The following is a 23,697-nucleotide window of genomic DNA, read 5'->3' as shown; positions in this document are numbered from 1 at the left end:
CCTGTTTTTACTTCATTCTGTTGTTTCAAACCGCACAGGCAAGCTGGCAGTTCAAAAGAAAAATTGTTGACGTAAAAGGCCATAACTTTAGACTCTTCAAATCTTTTTTTTTTCTTTTTTTTCTTTTTTTTTTTAATAAATAACCTGTAAAGTCATCATAAGGTTAACTAACTTGAAAGCTGCCAAATTGCTGTGATCTCCTGTTAGTCTATATAATGGGCAGTAATACATAACTATTTTTTAATTGCTTTTAAATTATTTCCTCTAATGTACTTTTTTGCTTATCTCAGTTATTTGAGAATTACTAGTATTTTCTGCCATTTGTCCTCTGCTTGCAGCGACAAAGGCCCTTGCCAGCAGACCTTTCCAAGTCTACTGTAACATTACCCCAGCATCCATCCCCGAGGAACGAAGCTTCCCTGCAAGCGTTTTTTGAGACTTATGATCAGCTGAATTTTCTTTGCTGAACAGCAATTCCTGGAAAATCCTGCAACGTATTCAAAGACTTTCCTACTGCTTTTGGAGAATTAGCTCTGGGCAAAACGATACAGTCTATTGAGGCCATATCTGACCTAGAAAGTATTAACTGAAGAATGTGCGGGACAGCTGGTTATCAGAAAGAAAAGAAGTGCAGCGCAGGAGAGTGACATGTAGAGCTCCGCGAGCTAGTTCTGAATGACTGTCAGCTCTCCAGAGCCAGCCAAGCCCGGGAAGCAGATACAGGGCTCCTGCCAGAGCCCGTGCCGCATCCCGTAACGGAGCTAGCTCAGATATCTCTAGCACAGGACTGCGCCATGCGGCAAGGCGATAGTTTATCATCCACAAGCATTTCAGATACGTGATACGATAAGGCTGAAGAGAAATCTGAAGTATAGCAGGATGATTTCCAACAGAGTGCCAGAGTACGTTCTGTGATCCAGCTTGGCACGCCGTGTGCCAGGATCATCTTTTTCAAAGCCCTGCTCTCGATGGCTGGTGGTAGTGCTCCTCAGAAGCATGGCCAGGTATCATCCTCCTTTAAATTACGTTAAAAGAGAACACCGTGGTGCACAACAGCATGAGGGCTGTTTATTTCCAGCTACATATCCAGTTATACCTAAGCAGACAGGGCTTCAGTTCGTATTTAGCTTTCCCAGGCCAGGAATGGGGTTGTGTATCTGGGGTGATGTCTTTTTCTTTACTATTCCTTTTGATGATACATCACCAATACTTGAACACTTTAACTCTCTGAAAACCAGAAGAAATCCTTCATTTGGACGTCATTATTTACGACTCTGGCCACCACGGATGGCGCTTCCCACCATCACTTCACCTAGCACCTCTCATCTTGCACAGGGGCAGCAATAACAGCACTTAACAAGAATGTCCTTTATTTTTCCAAATATTTTGGTTCGCAGCCACTAATGGATCCAGGGAGAAAGCGAGGCGAGCGGTAACCCAAGTTTCATGGAGGTGCTGATGGAGGTCTGGTGGCCACCTGCCAGTGCTGATGGTGGTTCTGGTGGCGATCTCCCAGTGCCAACGGCGGTTCTGGTGGCCATCTCCCGGTGCTGATGGCGGTTATGGTGGCCATCTCCCAGTGCCGATGGTGGTGCTGGTGGCCATCTCCCGGCACACACTGCTCGTGTAAATGTCACAGCAAAGGCTCTCAGGTGCAACGTCGCTATTAAAAGACACGGGACACGGAACAGATCCTCCTTCCCCAGAAGCCTCCAGCACTGCACCCACATTTTGCCTGCGCACACCCGCTGCGAGCCCTGACTGGGACCTTCCCGGGAGTTTCAGTTGTTTTTTTTAGGACAAGCAGCTGGCCCCCGGCGGCTGCCGCCCCCACCCCGAGCACCCCTGCGCCCACTCCCCGCATCACGCCCCGGCCCACACGGTACTTTCATCCACTTTTCCGCCGCCTCCTCCCCTCCTCGGCCCCCGGCCCCGGCGCTGCCCCCGCAGCGGGTACCCCCGGGTTCGCCCCAGCCTCCTGTGTCCCCCGTCCCCCCCGCCCCGCGTTCCCCTCCGCGGCCGCGGAGCCTGCGCGGAGCGCGGGCGGCCTGGGCAGGCGGGGCGGAGGGCGAGGAGGAGGGAGGAGGAGGAGGAGGAGGAGGAGGAGGAGGAGGAGGAGGGCCGGCCCGCCCGCAGCCGCTGCCGCCAGCGCCGCCATGATGCTTGTTTGCTTTCAATGAGTGTGAGGAGGAGGCGGGGGGGAGCTGCTCTCCCGTCCGGCCCGCGGCAGGAAACAAAGAGCCAGGCAGGCGGCGGAGCGAGGGCGGCGGGGGGACGGGGATGCTGCAGCCACAGGTAGGGGCGGCCCCGTCGCGGGGGGCGGCCGCGGCGCCTCGCCTGGAGGGGGGGCTCTCGCCCGGGGGGGCAGGACCCGGCGGGGGGGGCGGCACTGCGGGGGGAGGGGAGCGCCGTTATTACGGCCGGGGGGGGCGAAGCCTCGGAGTTTGGCGGGGGGGCTCCCCGCGTCGTGTCGGTTGGGGGTGTCACGGGGGGGGCGAGGCCCCCCTGGGGGGGAGCGGGCTACCGGGGGAGCGGTGGCGCCGGGGGGAGCCAGGGCCCCGGGCGGTTGGTGCTGCGGGGCCGGCCGGGGGGGAGGGGGGGCAGCGCGCTCCGGGGCGGCGGGCGGGGAACGGCCGCGCTCGGGCGGGGAGCGGCGGCTCCGCCGTGGGGAACTTGCCCGGCCGGGGGCAGCGGGCGCCCGCCCGGTGTGCGGGAGGGAGCCGGGCCGGGCGGCGCCTCGCAGGGAGCCCGGCTTCATTTGCATCGGGAAGGCAATTAAGAGAAATTAGTATAATGGCATCTGGAAGCCTGAAGTTTTTTTTGGTTGTTTTTTTTTTCCATGTTGTTTTTTTTTTTTCTCGCTGTGCAATTGAGTTTAAAATAATTAAACAAAGGCAGAGGGAAATGACATCAATCTGGTAATGGCCCGTCCACCCTCCGCGCACGGCTTCCCCGCGCCGCTGGCTCCCCGGCGGCCGCTGCGCCCCACGGCGGGCCGGCAGCGCTGCCTGTCAGCGCAGCGCCGCTGCTGCTCCGGAAGGAGCCGCCCGCCCCGCCGGCAGCGGCAGCCGCGGCCTCGCTGGCACCGGGGCGCGGAGCGGCCCTCGCTCGTTCCGGCGGAGGGAAACGGCGAGGCAGGCGTGGGCCGTGACTGCCAGCCCCGGCAGCCAATGGGGAAGCGCGGGAGGCGGGCCGCGCGCCGGCACGTGAGGCCGCGGGACGGACGCATGCAGGGATAAACAGAGGGGAGCGGCGGCGGGCGGCGGCACCGTCACCCCCGCACCCCCCCGCAGCCGGGCCCGGGGCGGCCGCCCGAGCGGCGGTGACTCCACAGCAGAGCTCATGGGGACGGGGGGTATTTTGTGGCGTTTGTTGGGCTCGGGCAGGTGTACAGGGGGCGAAAGGCCCGCAGTGCGAACCCCTCGGGTGGGGGTGGGCCGGGTCCGAGCCTCCGGGCTCCCGGGATCTGCCGGGGTGCTTACGGGGCAGCTTTTCTCCTGTCAAGTTTTACGGAATTTTATTTCAAGCCTAGGGTCAGGTCTTAGAGAAGTAGGTACGTACACACCTGTCTTCACGTATGTATATTGCAAACACTTATTTTACCAGCAGTTTACCCCAAACATTAAAAATCCTTATGAGACCTACTTTGCCTTGTATAACATCAGAAATATATTCAGAACAAGTACAATAAAACAGGTTTTCTTGTGGTTATTTCTTTTTTTTTTTTTAAAATACTGATATCTGTGTTTTCACAACTGCAATGGAAAATTGTATTACTGAAAATAAAACTTTACAGGTGACTATTTGCCTTGTAACTTAGAGCTACAGGTCTTCTGGTTTTTCATTTGATTTCTGGGGTTTATTTTTCTAATCTAGATTTTGCCACAATGGGTAACTAATTCAAAATTCGAGGGATTAAGAAATAGCTGTGGTATTTGTCTGGCTTAAATACAGAGATGTGCAAGTGTTGACTGGTAATTGTATTGTATCTTGCATTTTTTTTTTTTCATTCTAGAGCAGGTCTCGTAATTGGGAATTTATCAACATTTCCACTGGGGTAATTTTACAGGATTATCCGCCCTCTGTTCTTCCTGCTGGTTCGTCTGGACTCTGGAGTTTGCTGCTAGCTATGAAGCCTTCTGTGGGGGTTTATTCATGCTATTACTGAAATGGAACCCTTCGCGTTTGGATTAACTCTTAGTGCACTTTTCACCTGAATCGCTTGGATCAGTCCATTTATAAAAAGGATACTACCATGCATCTCTTTTCTGTTTGCATTTTGAAGTTGAACTCTGAATACAGTCTTGATGTGTTCAGGCTGTTTACTTTGCTTGAATTTTAGAGGAAGAACTGAAATATAAAGATAGATGAGACTGTAATACTGCATGGGCAGGTAAATACTTCTGATATTTTATATGTGAAGACTTGAAAGCATGTTATGAAGGGTCACAAACTGAATGAGCATGGTGCCTTTCAAGGTAAAAATCATTAAAGATCAGGCTTGGCTAGATAGTAGAGGAGGACATTCTTCTAAGCCAGTGCAATGTTCTTGATGGAAACCACTCTTTAAAATGGGGTCAAGTGCTCCCAGGATTGAGAAGACTCAAAATCCTTTCCCAACAGATGAACATAACCATCTGTTTTTAAAAGCACGGCAGTGTAAATAAAATTGGTCCTGTTAATCTATCACCAAAAAGCTAGGTATTTTTGTTTGTAGTGCAGTGTGTCGTCGGATTTGGATTATCACCGTGCCTAGGAGGCCAGGCAGTGAACCAGAATTCCTTCTTCCAGTTGTGCAGCGCCTGTTAGAGCAGGCGGTCCTTGCTGCAGAGGCGTCTGTTCTGTTTGCTAACAGTCTGTTGAGTTTTAAATTACTTTCATTTTTTGTCACGTAATTTTGGCTGTACATGTGTGTATGTGTATATACCATTACATATGTACCCTGGCCCAAACAGCACCGCATTAAGTGAAGATTGTACACAGATGGTATCTTTATGAATGAAGATGCCTTTCAGGATTGAAGGAATATACAGGAATTGTCACTTCTTCCATAGCCTTTTGGGGGTTTTTTTTGCTAGGAGAAATATGTAGTATTCAGAGGTTAAAATTGTGTATGATGAGCTTGAAAAAAACTACTACTGACCTTAAAACCCCATGAGAATAATTTCAACAGACCCTACCTCTAGATTTTAGTCCTAGTTGCATGAGACAGAGGGTGACGCTTGCCCTGTTGCATACAACGTATCTAGTTTTTTTTTTATTCCGTATGTTGAGATTTTACACTACTTTCAGTGTCAAAATACTTTACTGACATTACTGAATTCAGTCTAAATTTAGACTTCTTCATGGTGTAATTTTGAAAGCGTTAAACACAAATTGCTCAAACTGAGTCACTGCAGGTTTTCATCTATTTTGTATTCCTTCTTCAGTGTTGGTGCTTCACATTTGGAAGTGCCATTATTGTACTATATCCTGCAAGATTATTAGCATTGTATTAAGTAATATAATTCATGTTTCTACATTTAAATTGGGTTGTAGAAGTCCACTCAACAGGGAAGCTTGGCATAAGCTTGGGGACCTGCACTCGCAATTTCTGCATTGAGCAATTTCTGCAGTTGAAGTCCTGAAGAGTTTACAAATGCTTTGGCAGGTCCCATAGAAAAAGCTGTTTAAATGCTTAACATGTACTTTTGAGCTGCTAATTACACTTCCAAGATGGTGTTTATTTAAAAAAAAATAAATTTGGCAACAACTCAATTTTTTCTTTTGTAAGACTGCAACATGAATCCTTTTGTTAATGCCTCAGAGGGCTTTTTTTTAAGTGAAAGAATCAAGGAGGGCCTAGAAGCAGAAAATATATACATAGTTGTTTACTTTAGAACTAAAATACTTGCTGTTAGTATTCTGATTTATGCTATAATGGAGCTCTGCAGGAAGATATTGATTTTTTAATTCTTTTTTAGACTGGGAAAGCTGTTAGGTATGCTATGGAGGCTGCCATCTGGATGTTGTGATCCCAGCCTGGACATTTTGATGGCTGTCTTGTGTGTCTCAGTTCATGTGCCTTATATGCGACCTTTATTCTGCAAATGCAGCGGCTTCCTCCCTGAAGACCATCCTAAAGTTTCTACACCGTTTTATAATACCAGTATCTCCAAAGCCTCCTTCAGCTCTTGGAGCTTCCCCCTTTCCTTAGCAAGGCAATAGCATAGTTTCAGTTTGAAGACAGGGGATTTCTAGAACACACTGAAGCCATGTGACTGATAGCTTATGTCATTAGGGTACAGCATCTTGCAGTAGGTAAAAGACCATAAAGTATACCATAATTTAGTATACTGCATGTTACAAATAATCCGTGCAGTTTTACTGCTTGAGCTATTTTGGATTATATTGAAGAGTGAGGTGTGGATCCTGCAAGGTGACCTGACCTAAATGGTGTTCCACAAAAGTATCTCTGTATAGATCAGTTTGCAGAGTCAGGAATCAGAAAAAAAACAATAAGCACCAGCTGTGCTTCAGAGACAGATCCTTTCATGTGCTTTTTGGAACAAAACCCACATTGAACTGACACCTACAAAGACAGGCTTGAGAGTAATGTAAAGCACTACTAGGTCTGGGCGTGCACTGGCTCATGTTTTATCACCGGTCAGAACAAGGAGATGGCATTGGAACGATTAAATAATAAAAAATATTAAGCTGTTTTATGCCAAACTCTGATCATAAATGCTTTTTAATGTTCTTTTAATTGTCCACCCAACAGAAGAGCTTTGTGACAAAGCAAAGGTTCTGTGAAGTAAGATAGAGGAGTTTTAGTGTTGCCTTAATTGCAACTCACCTGTAAATAGTACTTTCAGGAACAAGAGTTTTTAGAAACAAGTGATCTCTGTGAAGAATAATTAAAACTAGGAAGGAATCCTTGGTTTGCTGAGGAACATCATGAAAGATCCACCTCTGGAGATCTGAGAACTGATCATATAGTAATTGTTAGTTATGGCATAGTTGCTTTCTGTGTAGGGAGCAATGGGCTAGATCACTCTGTGGTTTCTTCTGGTACAGTATGCCAGGACTTTCCTCCACTGGCACAACTTGGAAAGCTGCTGCTTTGGTTGCTCATTAACTTCCCATAATCTACATCAGTACAACCGTTTTTGGAACTAATGCTGAAAACCAAGCCGTGATGTGGCTGGAGTGGTGATTTTTTTTTTTAATTTATTTTTTTTAAACCACCAACAATAAACCCCACTTTCTTAGCTGGGTGTTGTTGGTTTTGAGTGTTGTCTCACAAACAGCTGCATCAACACAACAGAGAGAGGCGATGAAGTGGAACACGGGGACAGGAAAGAAATCTTGAGCTGGCTTTGCTGTGCAAGAGCATGGTTGTGAAACGACATTCTCAGGCTCGTTGGTTTAATTTGAAGTAAAAACAATCTATGAATAGTCTGGTTGCTTCTATCAGGAAGTGGCTAAATGGCTAGAGCATGAGCTGCATGAAGAAATTCCGTAATACCCTGAACTTCAGTTAGTTTAGCAACTCTAATATTAACAAGCTTTTAAATATCTAGAAATTGTTTTTTAGGAGGGCAAGGATTTTTGGATTTAGATACTGACATCTCTTCTCAAGCTCTCATTCAGACCTCTGCTGAAAATGAGCTCATGTCCAAACTTCATTTAAAGTAGCTAAGTTATCTCTTACTCCTCAGTTCTATTGCAAGGCTAAGGAAGAGAATAATGTTTTGTGCAGTGACTTAATGTTTTCACCCACAAAACAGAAACGTGGTAAGTATTCTGCAGATGCATAAAGGAAAATGTGGTAAGGAACGTTGTGGTGTATGTGCCAGTATTAGAATAGCTTACAGAGTTGGACTACGATAAGAAATTGTGCAGTAGTTACTCTAACCAATGATTAATGTTCTTCTTCATGTATCATGAAGAATCGTAACTAAATTGTCAAATGTGATTATCTGAATACAGCCAGTGGAATGAGAATTGGTATTGTGTTAAAGTTTTGGAGTGTAAGACCATTCTCGTTAGCTTTCTGAAGACATTTGTAGGTGAAGTATTTAAGCCTTGGTCTTAACTGCCTGTCTGCATTTTTTAAACTTGAAGCTAAATGTTTTATGGCAAAACTCTTTCTTTTAAAGTTGATCTTTTAGGTTCCATCTTATTCATACAGTATATACTTAACGTAATGCAAGTAAATTCTGAAAGTAATTAGTGAACCTGACTGATCTTTTAATGTATTGGCATTTCAGAATACACTAAAATAGAAAATGAAAAAATCTGAACGTTGTATAGTACTCATTAGCTAACCAGAGTGTTTCTAGGGATACCAGTTAAAGGTCGGTCTTTGCCTTGCAATTTGGTTTTGTTTTAATGTTTGTTTTGTATACAGCAGCCTTTTACTATAGGCATAATTACAGACAATTGTTGATAATTAAGAACTATTCTAATCATCTGGACTATGCTACACTGAGAACACTTGGACTAGTACTTCTGATCATTAGATGTTGTGCAGGGTAGGGAGTGGGAATGTGAGTTCTTTGTCATGAGTCAGACAAAATAGATTATCTTCTAGGTCTGTCTAGAGGATGGAACAGTCAGGGACCTCGGTGCTGAATTACACCTTTGGTATTCTGGCCATTTTAGAGTTCTCTCTTGAAACCAAACTGGTCTTTATAGCAACTGAACATGGAAGTGAAAATTGCTTCTTTACACTAGTGAAACAATGGTAAATAACTTTTTCATGGCTTCCAAGGTTTAAGGGGTTACACCATTAAAATATTGGGCTGCAGGTTGCTCATCGGGTAGCAAATTGTAATTGCAAGTGGAGTGGAGGGGTGGCAGGTTGGGCAGGAGGAGAAGTAGAGGTTTGGTAAATGGCCCTGCCACACACCTTGTAACTAGCCCTTTTGTATTTCTATAAACAAGTGTTTAAGAACAGCAAAGAAATCTTAATTAAATTTGAAATATCTGCAGGTCAAGACTTGATAATATGGTCTTCTTAAAAATATGAATTGACTGATTTTTTTACTTAACAAAATTTAAAGCCTGATCAAGTGAGTGCTGTGTAGCTCTATATTCTAATCAAGTCTCCCTGATTTGAAAACAGCAAATACATCCTTTGACATTTTTGGCCCAGCTGATGGGAACTGTGATGTTTTGCTTTTCTTAAATTTCAGGGGGGGGGGGGGATGTCTCATTTTAGTCAGTTAGGCTAAATTAAAGGTTTTACAGAACTTCTAGTGTTCTATAGATTTTTTTGAAGAATATTAAAGAATTTGTCACATAGTAGAACTTATATATGCAAAATTAAATAACTCATCTGATTAGTTATGTTTCAGATATATTCACATGAACTAATGTGTATTGGCTTAATCAGTATCTTGTATTTATTATTACATAGTTGTAATGCATGTTCACATCCCACTGCATTATCTAAGTCTGAAAAAATGGAAGGGTAGCTTGTGGTTTTGTATTGGCAGTCGTGTAAAATTCTGGTTTTAGAAGTCCTCAAAATATGATGAAGAAGCATTAGTTTGCTGATGAAGCCATTAAATCTTAATATGCTAACAGCCACTAAAATGTGATCCTACCAAATGAAAAAGCACTTGGAATGAATCAATTGACTTTGTGTTGACTCAACAGCATTTTTATTTTTTTAATTTAGATTATTCCAACATTAAGCTATAAATTAGGTTAAAGGGTTCTTGACACTTTCCCACATAACTATAACACGTTATAGTTGAGTTTCTTGGGGTGCAGAGTGTTTGAGGAGTCATTCTTGTGCTGCTCCCCTGTGCTGCTACAGTTCTACCTGTGCACACAGCTGTTACATGCCATCCATTGCCAGACTAGGTAAAAGGAAATTTTTAATTCACAGCATGTACTCTGAAAAATTCAGGTGTTACCCTTTAGCTAATTTCCCAGTCGGATTTTTCCTAGTCTTATTTTTTCAATGCTATATACTTACTGTACAAAAAAAAAATAATTACTTCAACAGCCTTTTAAAAATGAAATGCCGAGAGTGTTTGCCCTAGACAACAAATAATAGATGTTTACACAACAGACATGATATTTACCTAAAAGTAGCATACTAGTAGGAAAAAACAATAAAAAAAATAATCTGTTTTTCTTGCAGCACTGTTGTTTGTATATTTCAGTAGAGCAATCTTGTTCACTCCTACAAAGTTAAATGTAAGTGGTATTTCAATAGATAGGCAAGTCCTCAAATTTCTGTTTATTCAGCTTCAGAATATTTGTAATGTTGGTTCTGATGTGCTTTAGTATGGATTCCTCTATTTTGAGGATGCTTTCATTCTTTCAGAGTGTTCTTTTAGGTAGTGGCTTACACCTGCATTTCTGAACTTTGGTTTATCTACTTGCATGGTTATGTATTGTAGCAAAATAAACCCAGAAACTGTATCTGGTAGCAGGATGCAGGTATTCTTCCATATTATGTTGTATACCTGCTAGTAGTTGGGATATCCAAAACTGAGGGTGTGTGTTAAGATCTATTTGTAGAATAAGACATTGATAGAAATAACACTGACATGAAATTAAGAAAGCTTTGTAGAAACAGCATTAGGCATACAGAAAAAGCATTTAATTCTCTAGCTTAAGTTTTATGTCTGGAGGGTGGGATGGTCCCTAATAATCTTAAATAAGAGTTTAGCTGAAGTACATGGAATTTACTTCATGTGAGACTTGAGGTTTATCTGGGATGTGTTAAGTACTTGCTTACTTCCTTATCGTGTTGGCTTCCCTATGAATATTTTCTCCATCCTTTTTCATTATTAAGATGACTATCTAGTTGTTCATGTATGGTATAGACTGAGGATAAATACAGTCATTGACTCAACTCATCAGTTCAAGTGCGTGGATTCTGTAGGGACTGACCTTTATCATAAGCCTGTTCAAGCTGCTGTTGCTTTTCTGTGAGAAGACAGATGTTGCACTGTGTCATCCCGGCCAGGGACAGTGCCTGTTTACACAGGGTTGTTGCTTCATTTGCCTGTACTTCAAGCTGAAATGTTACTAGGTTTCTGTAGAAATTTGGTACTTGCTGAGTAAAAGGCCACCAGTGACTGGAAGTGAAAGCAGCAAGCTTGATTCGTTTTTGACAAGCACTTGTTTAAAGGAATGGTAGTGGGTCTTTGAGTGGGAATGAGCAAATCTTAATTTTTGTAGTGAAAAATTAAATACAACACTATGAAATTACCTTAATTTTTTTTCCATAGTAGTTATTTTTTAGATCTGCTTCTGTTCCCTTTGAAGAGGGTCACTGTCTGGAATTTAAAGCAGTAATTTCTGTTCATTTGGATAAATCTCAACGGTAGAGATTAACCCTTTAAATACAGATTAACATTTCTGATTAGCCTATACATTGCTAGAAGTGCTACAACTTTAAGTTATCTAAAAAGCAGTGTACTTTGCCTTCAGTTAGGATTTCAGACTTTGTTCCGTGTTACTATTTAACTGATATATGGGTGAGGGTAGTTGGAAGCAAGATTCTGCTTCCTGCTGCGTGAGAAGAGATTTTGGGTAGGTGTGGCCAGAAAGACAATTATGTTGTTGTCCTAATTTCAGGCCTGTAAACAGCTGTGCTGCAAGCCCCCACATACATTAGTGCTATACAGGAATAATAATACAGGAAGCTAGTTATAATACACAAATATCTTTTTTCCTCCTCCCCCTTAGCTTTTGGGCAGTTTAATTCTCTTCACCAGCTCCTTTTGTTATCAGACAAAAGTCAGTGCTGATGCAAGAGTGAAGTGGAAATACACAGTCCTGGGGAGGAAGGAACTGCAGCAGGGCCAGCTTAGTTCTGCTTCATGCATTGAAAAACCACGGTGCAAGTGGCTAGTGTCGGGGGGTGAGGAGGATCCTAAATTAACTTTGAATTCAAGACATGTCAGTCAGTTCAAAAAATACTTAACACGTCGGGGGAGTCGTTGGAACCCCTTTTCAAAGGAAGCTTTGGATTGCATGGAAAAGAGCTTCATGGTTAAAGGCACAATGTTACAAATAAATGGTGTGGGATGAGCTTCCAGTATTTGGGTTTGGAGAAAGAAAGAATCGCATATGTGCTATCATTTTCTTATGGAATCTTTGAGCAACTTAATGGTTTATAATTAATAGGAAGTACTCTAGATTGCTTTCTATCCTACTTTTCAGCACTGTAAAAGTAATTTATTTTGCAAGTAATACTGTACTGCATCAATAAGTGGAAAATATACTTGTTATCTTCTTACTTGTGACTTTGTTAGATTTAGATTTGTGTAGTTTATTCGCTGTTTTTACTTGAAGTAAGAAGTTTGGGTAATTCTGCATTTGATCAGGTGTGGTGCTGCATTGTTTACTTCCTCCTCCTGGCTATTTCCTGGTTATATCAGGTTATTAGTGATAAGTAATATCAAGTGAGGGGTGGGTGGGGAAGTCAAGTCATGAATGTGTCAATAGGTTTCAGAAGCAGGGTTGTAATGCATAGTGATCTTGAGACATTTCTAAAGGTACTCGTGTATTTGTAAATGGGATTTGTAGGGGCTGCTTAGTAAATGTTGAAATACTTATTTCAGAGTAGTTGATTAGATCAGATAAAATTGTGTCTGAACACTAACCCATGCTGCTCTCACTTGTTCATTGTTTTCTACAAAGTTTTAGAATTTAAGTTTTCTTTGCTAATTTCAATTTTGATATGGAAGAAGCTGGTGTTTCTAGGAGAGCTTTGGGGGCAAACTTGATATCTGCATTTATAGTAAAGCTAATACCATAAAGAAGGTTCGATGGTACTTGGCATATAGGAGTTGTCTAATACATTTAGTTTTGAAACAGAATTAGTTTATCTGTGGTATTATAGAAGGCACTTCAGGAAACAGAGAATGCTGTGGTATTTTCTCGTTTGGTTTCGTTTTAACTTACTGCTTAGTCTCAAGCCTTCTCCCCACTGTGTTTCAATTTCATAAAACCAGCAGAAGGGAAGGACAGGAAAAAAAACATCATCTTTCCTGCCCTGTCACTCAAGGCAGACTATCTTTTCTCCATTCAAGAGGCATTATTTATTGGTAGTTTACACAGTCATCTGGAGCATTAACTGCCTCGTAGTCCAGCTTCCACTTTACACATGCTATAGCCTAAGAGACTTACCATTTCAGAAGTCTGGTCAGGCAAGGCTCTGGACTCTTCGGTCTCGCGCAGCTAGCGGTGCAGCCGAAAGGCTGGGCCTTCAGGCAGCGCCGCCATTGCCAGGCCGCTGGCACCGGGCACAGGCCTTTAGTGGTGTCGGTGCTGCAGCCCTGAGCGCGCCTCGGAGCCCAGCACGGCCGCTCACCTGCTGCCGGCAGCTGTGCTGTCTCTCATCCAGGGCATTCCCTAACCCATCACCTCACCCGGCTGCTCGTCGCCTGACCGCACTCGATGCTTTAACGTGGAGAGACAAGCGGCAGCGGGTGCAGGCGCACCTCAGCCTGCGAGCACTGGCGCTGTCTCCAGTGGCGTGCTCCTGAGTGCAGCCAGGGCCCGTGCTCCATCAGCCACCTGCTGTCTTAGCCGACTTTGTCAGCTCTTCTAACAGGTTGCCCTCCCTTGGCTTCACAGCCTTCAGGTGTGTTCTTCTCTTTCTGACCCCCATCATCCTCGCCCTGCACCTTTCCCTGAAGGGTCTTCGCCCCGGCCGCTGCCTTTCCCTCAGTGCCCTCTGTGCAGACAAGGGCTTAAACCCACGCCTGCGCTGAAGGCTCGAGATCTGTCTAATTCCCTGTGTTGGACCCTCGGCACTGCGGACCTCATCGGCCCCCTTAGCTCAGTTTCTTTGGGGTAGGGGGGTGTTAATTCTGTGTTGGGACTGTGTGACCTGGGCTGGGAATGGCCAGCCACGCTCCTCTTGAATGCTGAAGCTCTTCTGTTGTTACAACTATTTAAATAATGATTTTAATAACCTGGTACAAGAAAGTAAACCATTTCATTTGCATTCAAACATATTTAAACGTCCTCTTCATTAAAGGTACATAGTCAGGGGTGTGTTCTGGGCATCCATGTCACATCTTAAAGGTGTTCTCCTTCACGAACTGACTCGCTGCCTGTGGTGACAGTCTGGCGTCCGGTGGCGCTTCCACTGCGCGTGCCACTGAGAGCTACAGGTGGTGTGAGCTCTTTTGAAAATTACCGTCACGATAGTCTAAAGCTGCAGTTCTCAGTGGCTCTGAGGTCGTTCAACTCCATTTTGTGGGTCTGACTGAAAATGGCTTTAGTCTGACAAAACTGTATCTCTTAATCTGACGTTTACCTCAGCATTTCCGTTTGACTGTGGCAGCTCAGCAGGCTCTAGCTTTGGATTCGGAGAGGTGGAGAGAGGAGGAGAGAGTGTGATTTGTGAAAGAGGCTGATTTTCTTGAACTACTCCATGCTGTGAAGTTTTTTGAAATGCAATTCAAGGTATTGTGCTTGTGTTTTATGATACCCTGTGAAATGTGACCCAAATTTAGCCTTGCTGGCAGACCCTGAGAACTCTCCAGCTCTACCTGATGGATAACAATGCGCTAACACTGGGTGTGACAGTATCCTTGGTGTTCTGGTGTGGCCCATGTCAGCGATGCTGCCGGTCCCAGGAGCCAGGAGGCTCCTGAGCATTTGCTGCTGGTTTTTTTTGTGTTTTTTTTTGTTTGCTTGTTTTTTCCTCCTGGTAATCCTAAATAGCAGGGAATCATCCACTGTGAGATGCAGCAGTGAGGGAAAACCACCAAGAGGAGGAACTTTAATGAGAGGGAGAGCAATGCCATGGATGGACTGGGAACATGGGGTCACCAGAATCCACTGTTAAAACCTCAAATGCCTAAATCTCTATAATTGTTTTAGCACACATTAACAAAAACCCACTGGAAAAGTATGTCATCCTCTTTTGGTAGTGATGAGTGATATGCTGCTGGTACCAGCAAAGCTGTTAATTAGTGCATGTGATTGAGTGTGCTCTGGGGAACGTTCGTGTTTCTGTACTGAATGAGATTTCTGTCTCTAGTATACCTGCTTCGTTTCTTGAAAAATTGGAACATATTTATTAATTCAGGGAGCTGCAGGAAGAGAAAGCATCAAATGACCAAGGAAGGTAAATGTTTCCTGACAAACTGGAGCATTCCCATATGGCATGGATCTTATATAATTATATACAGCAATTTCAGAAGAGATGCTTTATACATTACTTTGCTATATATTATTGTACTAGTTGTATAGGTAATTGCAGGGAGTAGTTAAGCTTTTACCTTTCTGGTGGTTATAGTCCAGTCTTATCTCCTTTAATTAGCGTAGTTTGAAGAAGAAAGTGTTACACTTGGTGATTCCAGTACCCTGGGTGCTCAAGTGCCTTCATTCTTCAAGGAGCTCCACCCAGCTGCTATTTATAATCTCGTCCTTTTACCCACAATTCACTTTTTAAAGGGGAATTTCTTTTCATTGCAGATATCTGGTTTTGACCAGTCGTGGGATTGGGAAAAGGAGGGAGGAGTGTAAATTAGTAAAAGAGCTGTTGTATTAAAGTAAGCCTGTGGGCTCTAAAAGCTTTGTTTTATTCAAGGTGCATAATTAGCTGAAAGTTTTTTAGAGTTTTCTGTTGTTTATTTAGCAGGTGGAGTAAACATTTTTCAGTAAATTCAGTGTACAGATAATGTTTGGTTGATGCTCTAATTTATTAACAGTTATTCTTTGTTCATTCTCTATATAATTACACATTTTTCTGATGTATTCACTTTGTCCAGGGTTATGAAAAAATTAGAAAGTCTTAGAAGACCTGGTAGGTAGGTGTGCTCTTGATATTCACCAGCACAGCTTCTTCTGTACTGAGTGTTTTTGGGTAGTATTATAAGGTTGTTGTAATGTGTTTCGCTTAATAATTGCGCGGTGTTGCTTATAATATGTTTGTAAACATGATTTGAGCTAGCATTGTTTTGATTTCTTTTATTTCATATAAATAGTTCTATAGCTTGTTGCTTGTGCCTTTCTGTATGTATTTGGATGTGATAGCTTAAGATAGTGAAATCTTTGCTATAAAAGCTCTTATATATATGTAGGGCAGTGCAAAAACATTGCTTTTATTTGTGATAAATGGAGTTTATATTGGAAGTCCTATGTAACTTGAAAATACAGCTAATTTGCAAGTCAGTACAGTATTCATTTATTTATTCAAAATAAATTTAAAATTTATGGATTTGTTTTAAATAAGTTTAACATTTAAATTTATTTATTTATTTAAAATCTACATAAGCTGGTTTTCCTCTTAAACTGACTAAAACCCAGATGTATTTCTCCTGGGACAGAGGAGAGCTAGCTCATGGTACAGGGAGGGTTATGGCACAGGGCTTTATTATGGAGCCAGGAATTACTTCCCCTCCCACCCTTGCAGTGAAACACTGTAAGTATGTTGATGTCCAGGAAAGCTGGAAGGAGGTTGTTTTTGAAAGGAAGGAGTTTTTTTCGGAGAGGAATTTTTGCTATTTCTCTCTCAGAGTCCATGATTGGGTATGGTAAAAAGAGACAAGAAAAAACATTTATTGTAAACTTACCAGGAATGGTGTGAAAGAGAGTGAAATGGAGTTATGTTTCAGTGTTAAACACCTGGCTGAAGAAAGTGATAGAAAGGTCTACTTTGGGTATACTTTGGGTACAATATTTTCAGATTGAAAAGAGTAGGATGAGGGTTGGAGTAAATGCTGTCTTTTTGCAGGCTTAAAGAATTGCGGATCTTTGTGAACCGTTAATTCTTTTCGTGGATGCTGAATTGTGTGAAAAGTTAAGAATTGCAGTAAACCTAGGACTGATACATAGTCAGAGTTATTAGCAAATGTTTTCTTTATAGTTTATATGAGGGAGAATCCAGTGGTGGTGATGGTGATCACTTTCTGAAGTTTCATTGCTGAAGAACATAGAACCTGCAGTAGAATGGATTGATTTTGAAGGACACGGTGACATACTCATGAAAGGTGGCAGGGCACAATGTTTATGATGGTGTACAGATTTTGTTAAGTTATTGGGTGAGGGCTTAGGATGTCGTCCTCCATTGCAGGAGTATCAGGAATCTGTGTTCTTCTCTTTTATAGCAGTCTTTCCCACTTGGTGAAGTTTGTAAATGAGCACGGGTTATCTTTATCTGAAGTTTTAGAAAGTATTTGGAGCAAATGTCCAATGTGACATTTAACTGAAACAGAAATAACCTTTGAAAGAATTCTCAGTATATGATACCTTAATCACTTAATTGTCCTTTTGTTTCAACAGGAATGCCCAAGGAAAAGTACGATCCACCTGATCCACGGAGGATGTACACAATTATGTCCTCAGAGGAAGCAGCTAACGGGAAGAAATCACACTGGGCAGAGTTGGAAATAAGTGGTAAGAAACTGAGGAATGGTCTTGGGTTTTGAACTCGTTGCAAGTTAAGAGTAGCCTGTGTAGTATGATCTTGGACAAGAAGTCTGGAGTGGAGTTACCTACCTTGAAGTGAGCCAGCACACCAACGCAGCAGCTGCCGGTGTCTGAGTGTGTCAAGGGCAGAGGTTGGGTTGGGATAACATAGGGATATATAGGAGGGGTAAGTTGAGGCAGGTGAGGAATCCTAAAGGTTGGGAAGATGAGGATATGGATGCGAGCTTTTTGTGTTTTAAGAAGATGGGGAGGGTGAAAGCATGGATTTAAGATCTAATTTGTCAAAGAGAAGATGGTGAAGTTCAGGTTGATATATAGACATATGCTGTTACTTCAAGTAATGTAACAACAATGTTGTATTAGTCCATGACGGTGTAGTTTCTACTGAAGCAGAAGTTTTCAGTTTAAAAGCAGTTGTAAATCTTTGCTCTGTTCTTGAGATTTAAAGAAAAAAAAATTTAAAAGCCCTCCGAGAACTGTGCTAATTTTGAGTTACTCTTTGACTTTTGGATCTTTTTCTTGAAAAGAAGATAATGCTCAGAATTCATAAACATGAATTCTAACTGGTGTGGGACATGAGTCTCTTTTGATTTGTAGAGTAAATTCTGATTTTGCTACATAAGTGTGTTTACAAGGAAATTGAAGCAAATATTTTAAGAATTCAAAAACAATTTTGTGTTATTGTAAACTTATGCTGAAATTTTGTTTAAATATGGCAGTTCTTTAAGTGACTGCAAAAATTGCCATGTGGTATTTCTAAATGACTGCCCAACAGAAAAATTTATGGAAGGAAGAATAGAAACAGAATTCTTTGAATTGTGAAGAGGCTTTCCGTCCAGATCATTGAATCTGTGTCTTGCTTCAAGGGCCACGTGCCTTAACATGTGAATAGCATTCTTTACTTGAAGGTTACAGATGCAGAAACCTAGTTAAAGGCTGCTTCAGGAATCAGCATTGTGTATCAGCATTAGGCTTGGATATCCACTTGGACATCTGCTGCCTCTGCACAGGAAATGCATTAAGCGATGGCTCTTTCCTTTCATGCTTGGTAATCTCACTATAGACTGATTCCAGCCAAGAGAGGTGTAGGTAGTGAAAAGGATGGATCAGTGATGCTGGCTGGAAATCCTTTCAGCTACAAGGGTTTCTTTGATCACAGTCACCTGTTTGCATTGGGGTGTGTTGTGGGGGGAAGGTGTTAATTCAGTTTTAAAAATGCAAAGAACTATGGATTTGTATTTAAAACCTTCCAGAAGATGTCTTAATGAGCATTACAGTAGCATGAATCCTTTTTAAGAGCTGTATGCATTTGCCTTGCAAAATAAAATGTGACAATGTTTTTGTTTTATTAGTGTTCATGCTGTCTTTTCCTTGCAGAATACTTTGTCATCTAATACAGAAAGCCACAAATGTTTTAACTGCTCTCATTTAAATCACTGAGCTTTTTCACTGCAGGCTTTTTTATGCCACTCACTTTCGTATAGCTCACTGGAAATTATATCTGTATTAAACCTTTTTTTACCAGGGGCTGAGTCCCAGTTACACATATATCAGCATAGCTTTCCCCAGGCAGTAAATACAACTACTTTTATTTTGAGAGAAAGTCATTTAAGTAAAGGAACTACAAAGGGGGTGTGTTGGTATAATATTAACCAGACCATTCTTAATATTGGTGAGTTGTGGGGGTTTTAAAGGCCATTGCAAGTAACTTTTTCCCTTGGACAAACTGGCATTAGTACTCTTTTAATGCTTTTTGGTGCAGTGAGATGACTTCTGTAAATGAAAAAGGATCCGCTCCTGGCAGGGGGTGGGGGAGAATCTTGGAAAGAAGAAATGTTTTGAGACCTTCTGATGATATCTCACATTCCTTGCATTCGGCAATGTAAAAATCTTGATTCTGTCACACAAAGCCATGTTTCCACCCTTCAGTTTATACAAAAATCATACCGTTTTTTTAAATATCTGGCAATAGTTTGTGCAGCTTTTAGTTGAATGCCAGATGGAAATCCATGTTCTCAACTAAGCATCTTAGTCACCCTAAATATAGTGCTTCTATCTGTTCTTGCCTGGATTAATGCCATAGAATAAAGATTTTTGGTTTGAAAGATGTTGCGTAGAAATAATGGGCAAACTGAAGAGTATCTTTTATCTCAAACACAAACTATAATTGGAAAAAAAGTCTGTATCTTAGACCTCTGTTAATTATTGAATTCATGGTCATTTAGTAAATACATCTTTTTTTGTATGGAACTTGAGAAAGACAGATGTTTAAAACTTAAATATGAATTGGAAGAAAGCAATCTGAGCATCCCTGGCAGCTCCTTACATTCTCTTATGCATTGCTGAATTTTTTTGATCTATAGATTCGATGGTTAATGGATTTTTTGTTGAATAAAACAACAATAATGAAAAAACACAACAAAACCCAAACTAAACTCGCCTTCCAGTTGCCCCTCCCCGTACTTACAAAATGTGTAGTTACTGATAAACCTATGTATTTTAAATGTGCTGTTTTCTCTTGTACCATCCTTCTGCAGGGAAAGTGAGAAGCTTAAGTTCGTCATTGTGGACACTGACCCATTTGACAGCTTTGCATCTCAGTGACAATTCCTTATCCCGTATTCCTTCAGACATTGCCAAGCTTCACAATCTGGTATATCTGGACTTGTCCTCTAACAAAATTCGCAGTTTACCAGCAGAGCTCGGAAACATGGTGTCACTCAGGTATGTAAATTTTAACAGGAGTTAAAATTGTTCTCTTTATTTTCTTTGCTGAAGTCTAAGCTGGTGCTACATAAATTTTACATTCTAGTAAACTAAAAGCATAAGGAAATTCCTCCTTCCCCACTTCTTTTTACCTGTCTCCCTGAATACTTGGTAAGGCCTGTGCAGGTATAGCAATACTGGCTCTTCTGAGATCTCCTGTTCCGATGTACGACAGTACGGAATGAGCTTTGGAAGTGCTCAGTTTGATGACAACCACCCACTTCATATTTTTCCAAGTCAGGTTTCCTCTCTTATGCATCTCTTACCAGACTTTTTTACAAATATTTTTGTGGCATTTTTCTCTAGGAAATACTGATGCACAAGAAAAATTGCTTTTAACTCATAGTAAGGTGGGGAAAGGTCATATTAAACATACATAATCATGCTAGCAACATTTTTTTCCTCTTTATTTCTCTTCAGTATTTTTAACAATAGTTTTTATTCTGTTTATTTTACAACAACTGCAACTTGTGTAATATTGTCTCCTTCCCACCTTTGCTGTCATGTAACTGCATTCCTGTGCAAACTGGGGAGGAGAAAAAAATGTTCTAAAAACATCTTTCTTCCCTCCCATTTTACAGTACCAAGATGTGCAAAGTTTGCATGGAATGATACCTCCTTTTGGAAGTAAAACATGAATAGTGATGCCTATTTAGATTATAATGAAGTCTGCAGCATTTCACTTTGTAAAAACATTGTTCTGTAAATACAGAAGTGGTTTGTATAAGAGCAAATACTTAGAGGCAGCATTCTTTTGCCCTTAACGCAAAGGAAGAGCCTTATCTTAGGTTTATTAGACACCAGTAAATGCCTTCATTGCTTTTAATTTTGAAGACACTTATGGACAGCTTTCTCAAATCCAGAAAACACTGAGTCTAAAAGTAATGAGAATGTTATGAGAAATAAAGAAGACAATAGAGAAATGGACTGCCAGCACAGCTCTGAAACTGGAAATAAAGCAAGTTTGCATGTAGAAATATCAGTCATTGCATTATCTACTTTAGAAAAGTTCACTCTGTTGGGGAGGATTAAACTAGCCGATCAAATTGGTACTAAAAGCTCATATTCCAAGGTGTTTAGTCTCAACCTTGGAGGGTGAGCAAAGGGACATTGCTTTTTAGAGCACAATTGGCAGCTCTGTTTTGTAGTGTGTTGTGTAGTTGTTTTCAGCTGTGGAGTAGTCTGTTCTAAAGAAAGCTTTGCATTACTGTTTCAATTAAAGGCAGTTATTAGTAACAGGTTTCTTCCCTCCTCTACCCACCCCTCAGGTATTGTGAGCTAGAAATCCTACATTTACTAGAATATTTTCACATTCCTCTTTGTACTTCATTAGCATCCTTTGATTTTTGTCAGTCTTTTTTCTTTTAAAATACGGTTGTAAGAGTAATACTCATACATGGAGTTAGCTTAGCAAATGTATAGTCATCAGTAGTGTCAAAATATATTATGCTTTCTTCCCAACACTTTTCCCCATTTATTCTAGCTGATTCTATGAAGCTTCAGCTCTTTCAAGTCCTAAGTCTTTTCTGAGTAGAGAAGGCTAAATCTTGTGAACGTGAAATGTGTAGCTAAGGTCTAGGATCGCACTAGTTTTCTATTTATGACCTAAACATAACACTTGAATCCACATCTCTAGATGTGAAAAGCTAGTGCATTAACCCACTGTGCGCTCTCTGTTCTCAGTGATTGCAGCTGATCCTTTCCACAGGATGCAGATGATTTCTTTTCACTGGGGTGAAAGTCAGGAAAAACCCATAAGCACATCCTACGTGATAGCGCTCTGCAGGGCTCAGCTGTGCTGGAGTTTTATGCTTCAGGCTGGCTCTTACTGCAGACACTTCCCATAGCTTCTGGGAAGTTGTTCAAACTAACAATAATTCAACACTGGGCATAGCTAATACCCTGAGTCTCAGAAATCATTTGTGCTTACACATGTGAGAATTGGTAACGGGTCTTCCAGCTCCCACATCTGAGCTCTGGGTTTGGTCTGTACAGCAAAGCTCACCTGAGGCTCCTTGCATCTCCCTTTTTACTGCAGGTGCTTGAAGGAAGAGGTGTCAGAGCAGTAAAACTTCTGATCTTTGCAGAAACAGGAGAAAAAATAAACACTGTGATGTTATCTTGGAAAGCTCAGCTGTAAAGCAGAGTTTCTTGATATGCTTGAAAGAACTTGCGTGCCCGCTTGTATCGGGTCTGGCTGAGCCCCATAGCAGCCGCCATAGGGCTGTGCTTGTAGCGGTAGCTACAAAGGGGGTGATAACACACCGGTGTTTTGGCTGCGGCTGAGCAGGGCTCGCACAGCATCCCGGCTGTCCCTCCAGCCTTCCCCTCTGCTTCGCCAGTAGGCTGGGGGTGGCCAAGGTCTTGGGAAGGGACGTAGCCAGGAAAGCTGACCCAAACTGACCAACGGGACGCTCCATACCATATGACATCTGCTCAGATACAAAAGCTAAGAGAAAGGAGGTGGGAAAGAGGGGGCATTTGTTATTTACAACATTTGTCTTCTGGAGCAACCGCTACACACGTACTGAAGCCCTGCTCCCCAGGAAGTGGCCGAACATCGCCTGCTGATGGGAAGTAGGAAATAACAACTTTTGTTTTCCTATGCTTCTGCATTTGCGACTTTTACTATTGCTTCATTAAACTGTCTTTATCTTGACCCACACTTTTTTTTTTTCCATCTTATTTTCTCCCCTCCCTGTTCTGCTGAGGAGGGGAGTGATAGAGCGTCTTGGGGGGCACCTGATGTCCCAGCCACAGTCAACCCACCGCAATGCTCAGTAAGTTTGCGGATGCTTGCACCAAGTTGGGCAGGAATGTTGATCTGTTTGCGGGTCAGCAGGCTCTGCAGTGGGATCTGGACAGGCTGGATCAATGGGCTGAGGCCAGTTGTGTGAGGTTCAGCGAGGCTCAGTGCTGGCTCCTGTACTTGGGGCACAGCAACCCCACGCAACACCACAGATGTGGGGGAGAGCGGCTGGAAAGCTGCCTGGCAGAAAAGGACCTGAGGATGTTGGTCGACAGCGGCTGAACATGAGCCCCCAGTGTGCCCAGGTGGCCAGGAAGGCCAACAACATCCTGGCTTGTATCAGAAAGAGTGTGGCCAGCAGGACAGGGGCAGTGATTGTCCCCCTGTACTCAGCACTGAGGAGGCTGCACCTCAAATACAGTGTTCAGGTGTTGGGCCCCACACTCCAAGAAAACCACTGAGGGGCTGGAGCGTGTCCAGGGACAGGCAGGGGGCTGGGGAAGGGGCTGGAGCACAAGTCTCATGAGGAGCGGCTGAGAGGACTGGGGATGTTTAGCCTCCAGAAAAGGAGCTTCAGGGGGGACCTTACTGCTCTCTACAATTACCTGAAAGGAAGCTGTAGCCAAGTGGGTGTTGGCCTCTTCTCCCAAGTAACAAGGGACAGGACAAGAGGAAACAGCCTCAAGTTGTGCCAGGGGAGGTTTAGATTGGAGGTTAGCAAAAATTTCTTCACAGAAAGGGTGGTCAAGCACTGGAACGGGCTGTGCAGGGAGGTGGTG

At 42.6% G+C, this 23,697-nt stretch overlaps 1 protein-coding gene across 4 annotated transcripts in view; it reads left to right on the top strand.

Moving 5' to 3' along the window:
• Positions 1–2,126: 2,126 nt before the first annotated feature.
• The window catches only part of CNOT6 (CCR4-NOT transcription complex subunit 6), a 35,427-nt gene continuing 13,856 nt past the window's right edge, over positions 2,127–23,697 (top strand). Inside the window, exons 1-4 of one of the 4 annotated variants that reach the window (XM_080398432.1) lie at positions 2,128–2,295; positions 4,070–4,393; positions 17,257–17,370; positions 19,941–20,127. In XM_080398432.1, the coding sequence (XP_080254558.1) occupies positions 17,259–17,370; positions 19,941–20,127 (299 nt within the window). In that variant the 5' untranslated portion in view covers positions 2,128–2,295; positions 4,070–4,393; positions 17,257–17,258. Of the gene's footprint in view, positions 2,296–4,015; positions 4,394–17,256; positions 17,371–19,940; positions 20,128–23,697 lie in introns of all 4 variants that reach the window. The other 3 variants (XM_080398431.1, XM_080398433.1, XM_080398430.1) reach the window with 3 other exon arrangements.

Source organism: Falco punctatus (assembly GCF_963210335.1).
Source record: "Falco punctatus genome assembly, chromosome: 8".
NCBI lineage: Eukaryota > Metazoa > Chordata > Aves > Falconiformes > Falconidae > Falco > Falco punctatus.
This window is presented reverse-complemented; position numbering and strand designations above follow the sequence as displayed.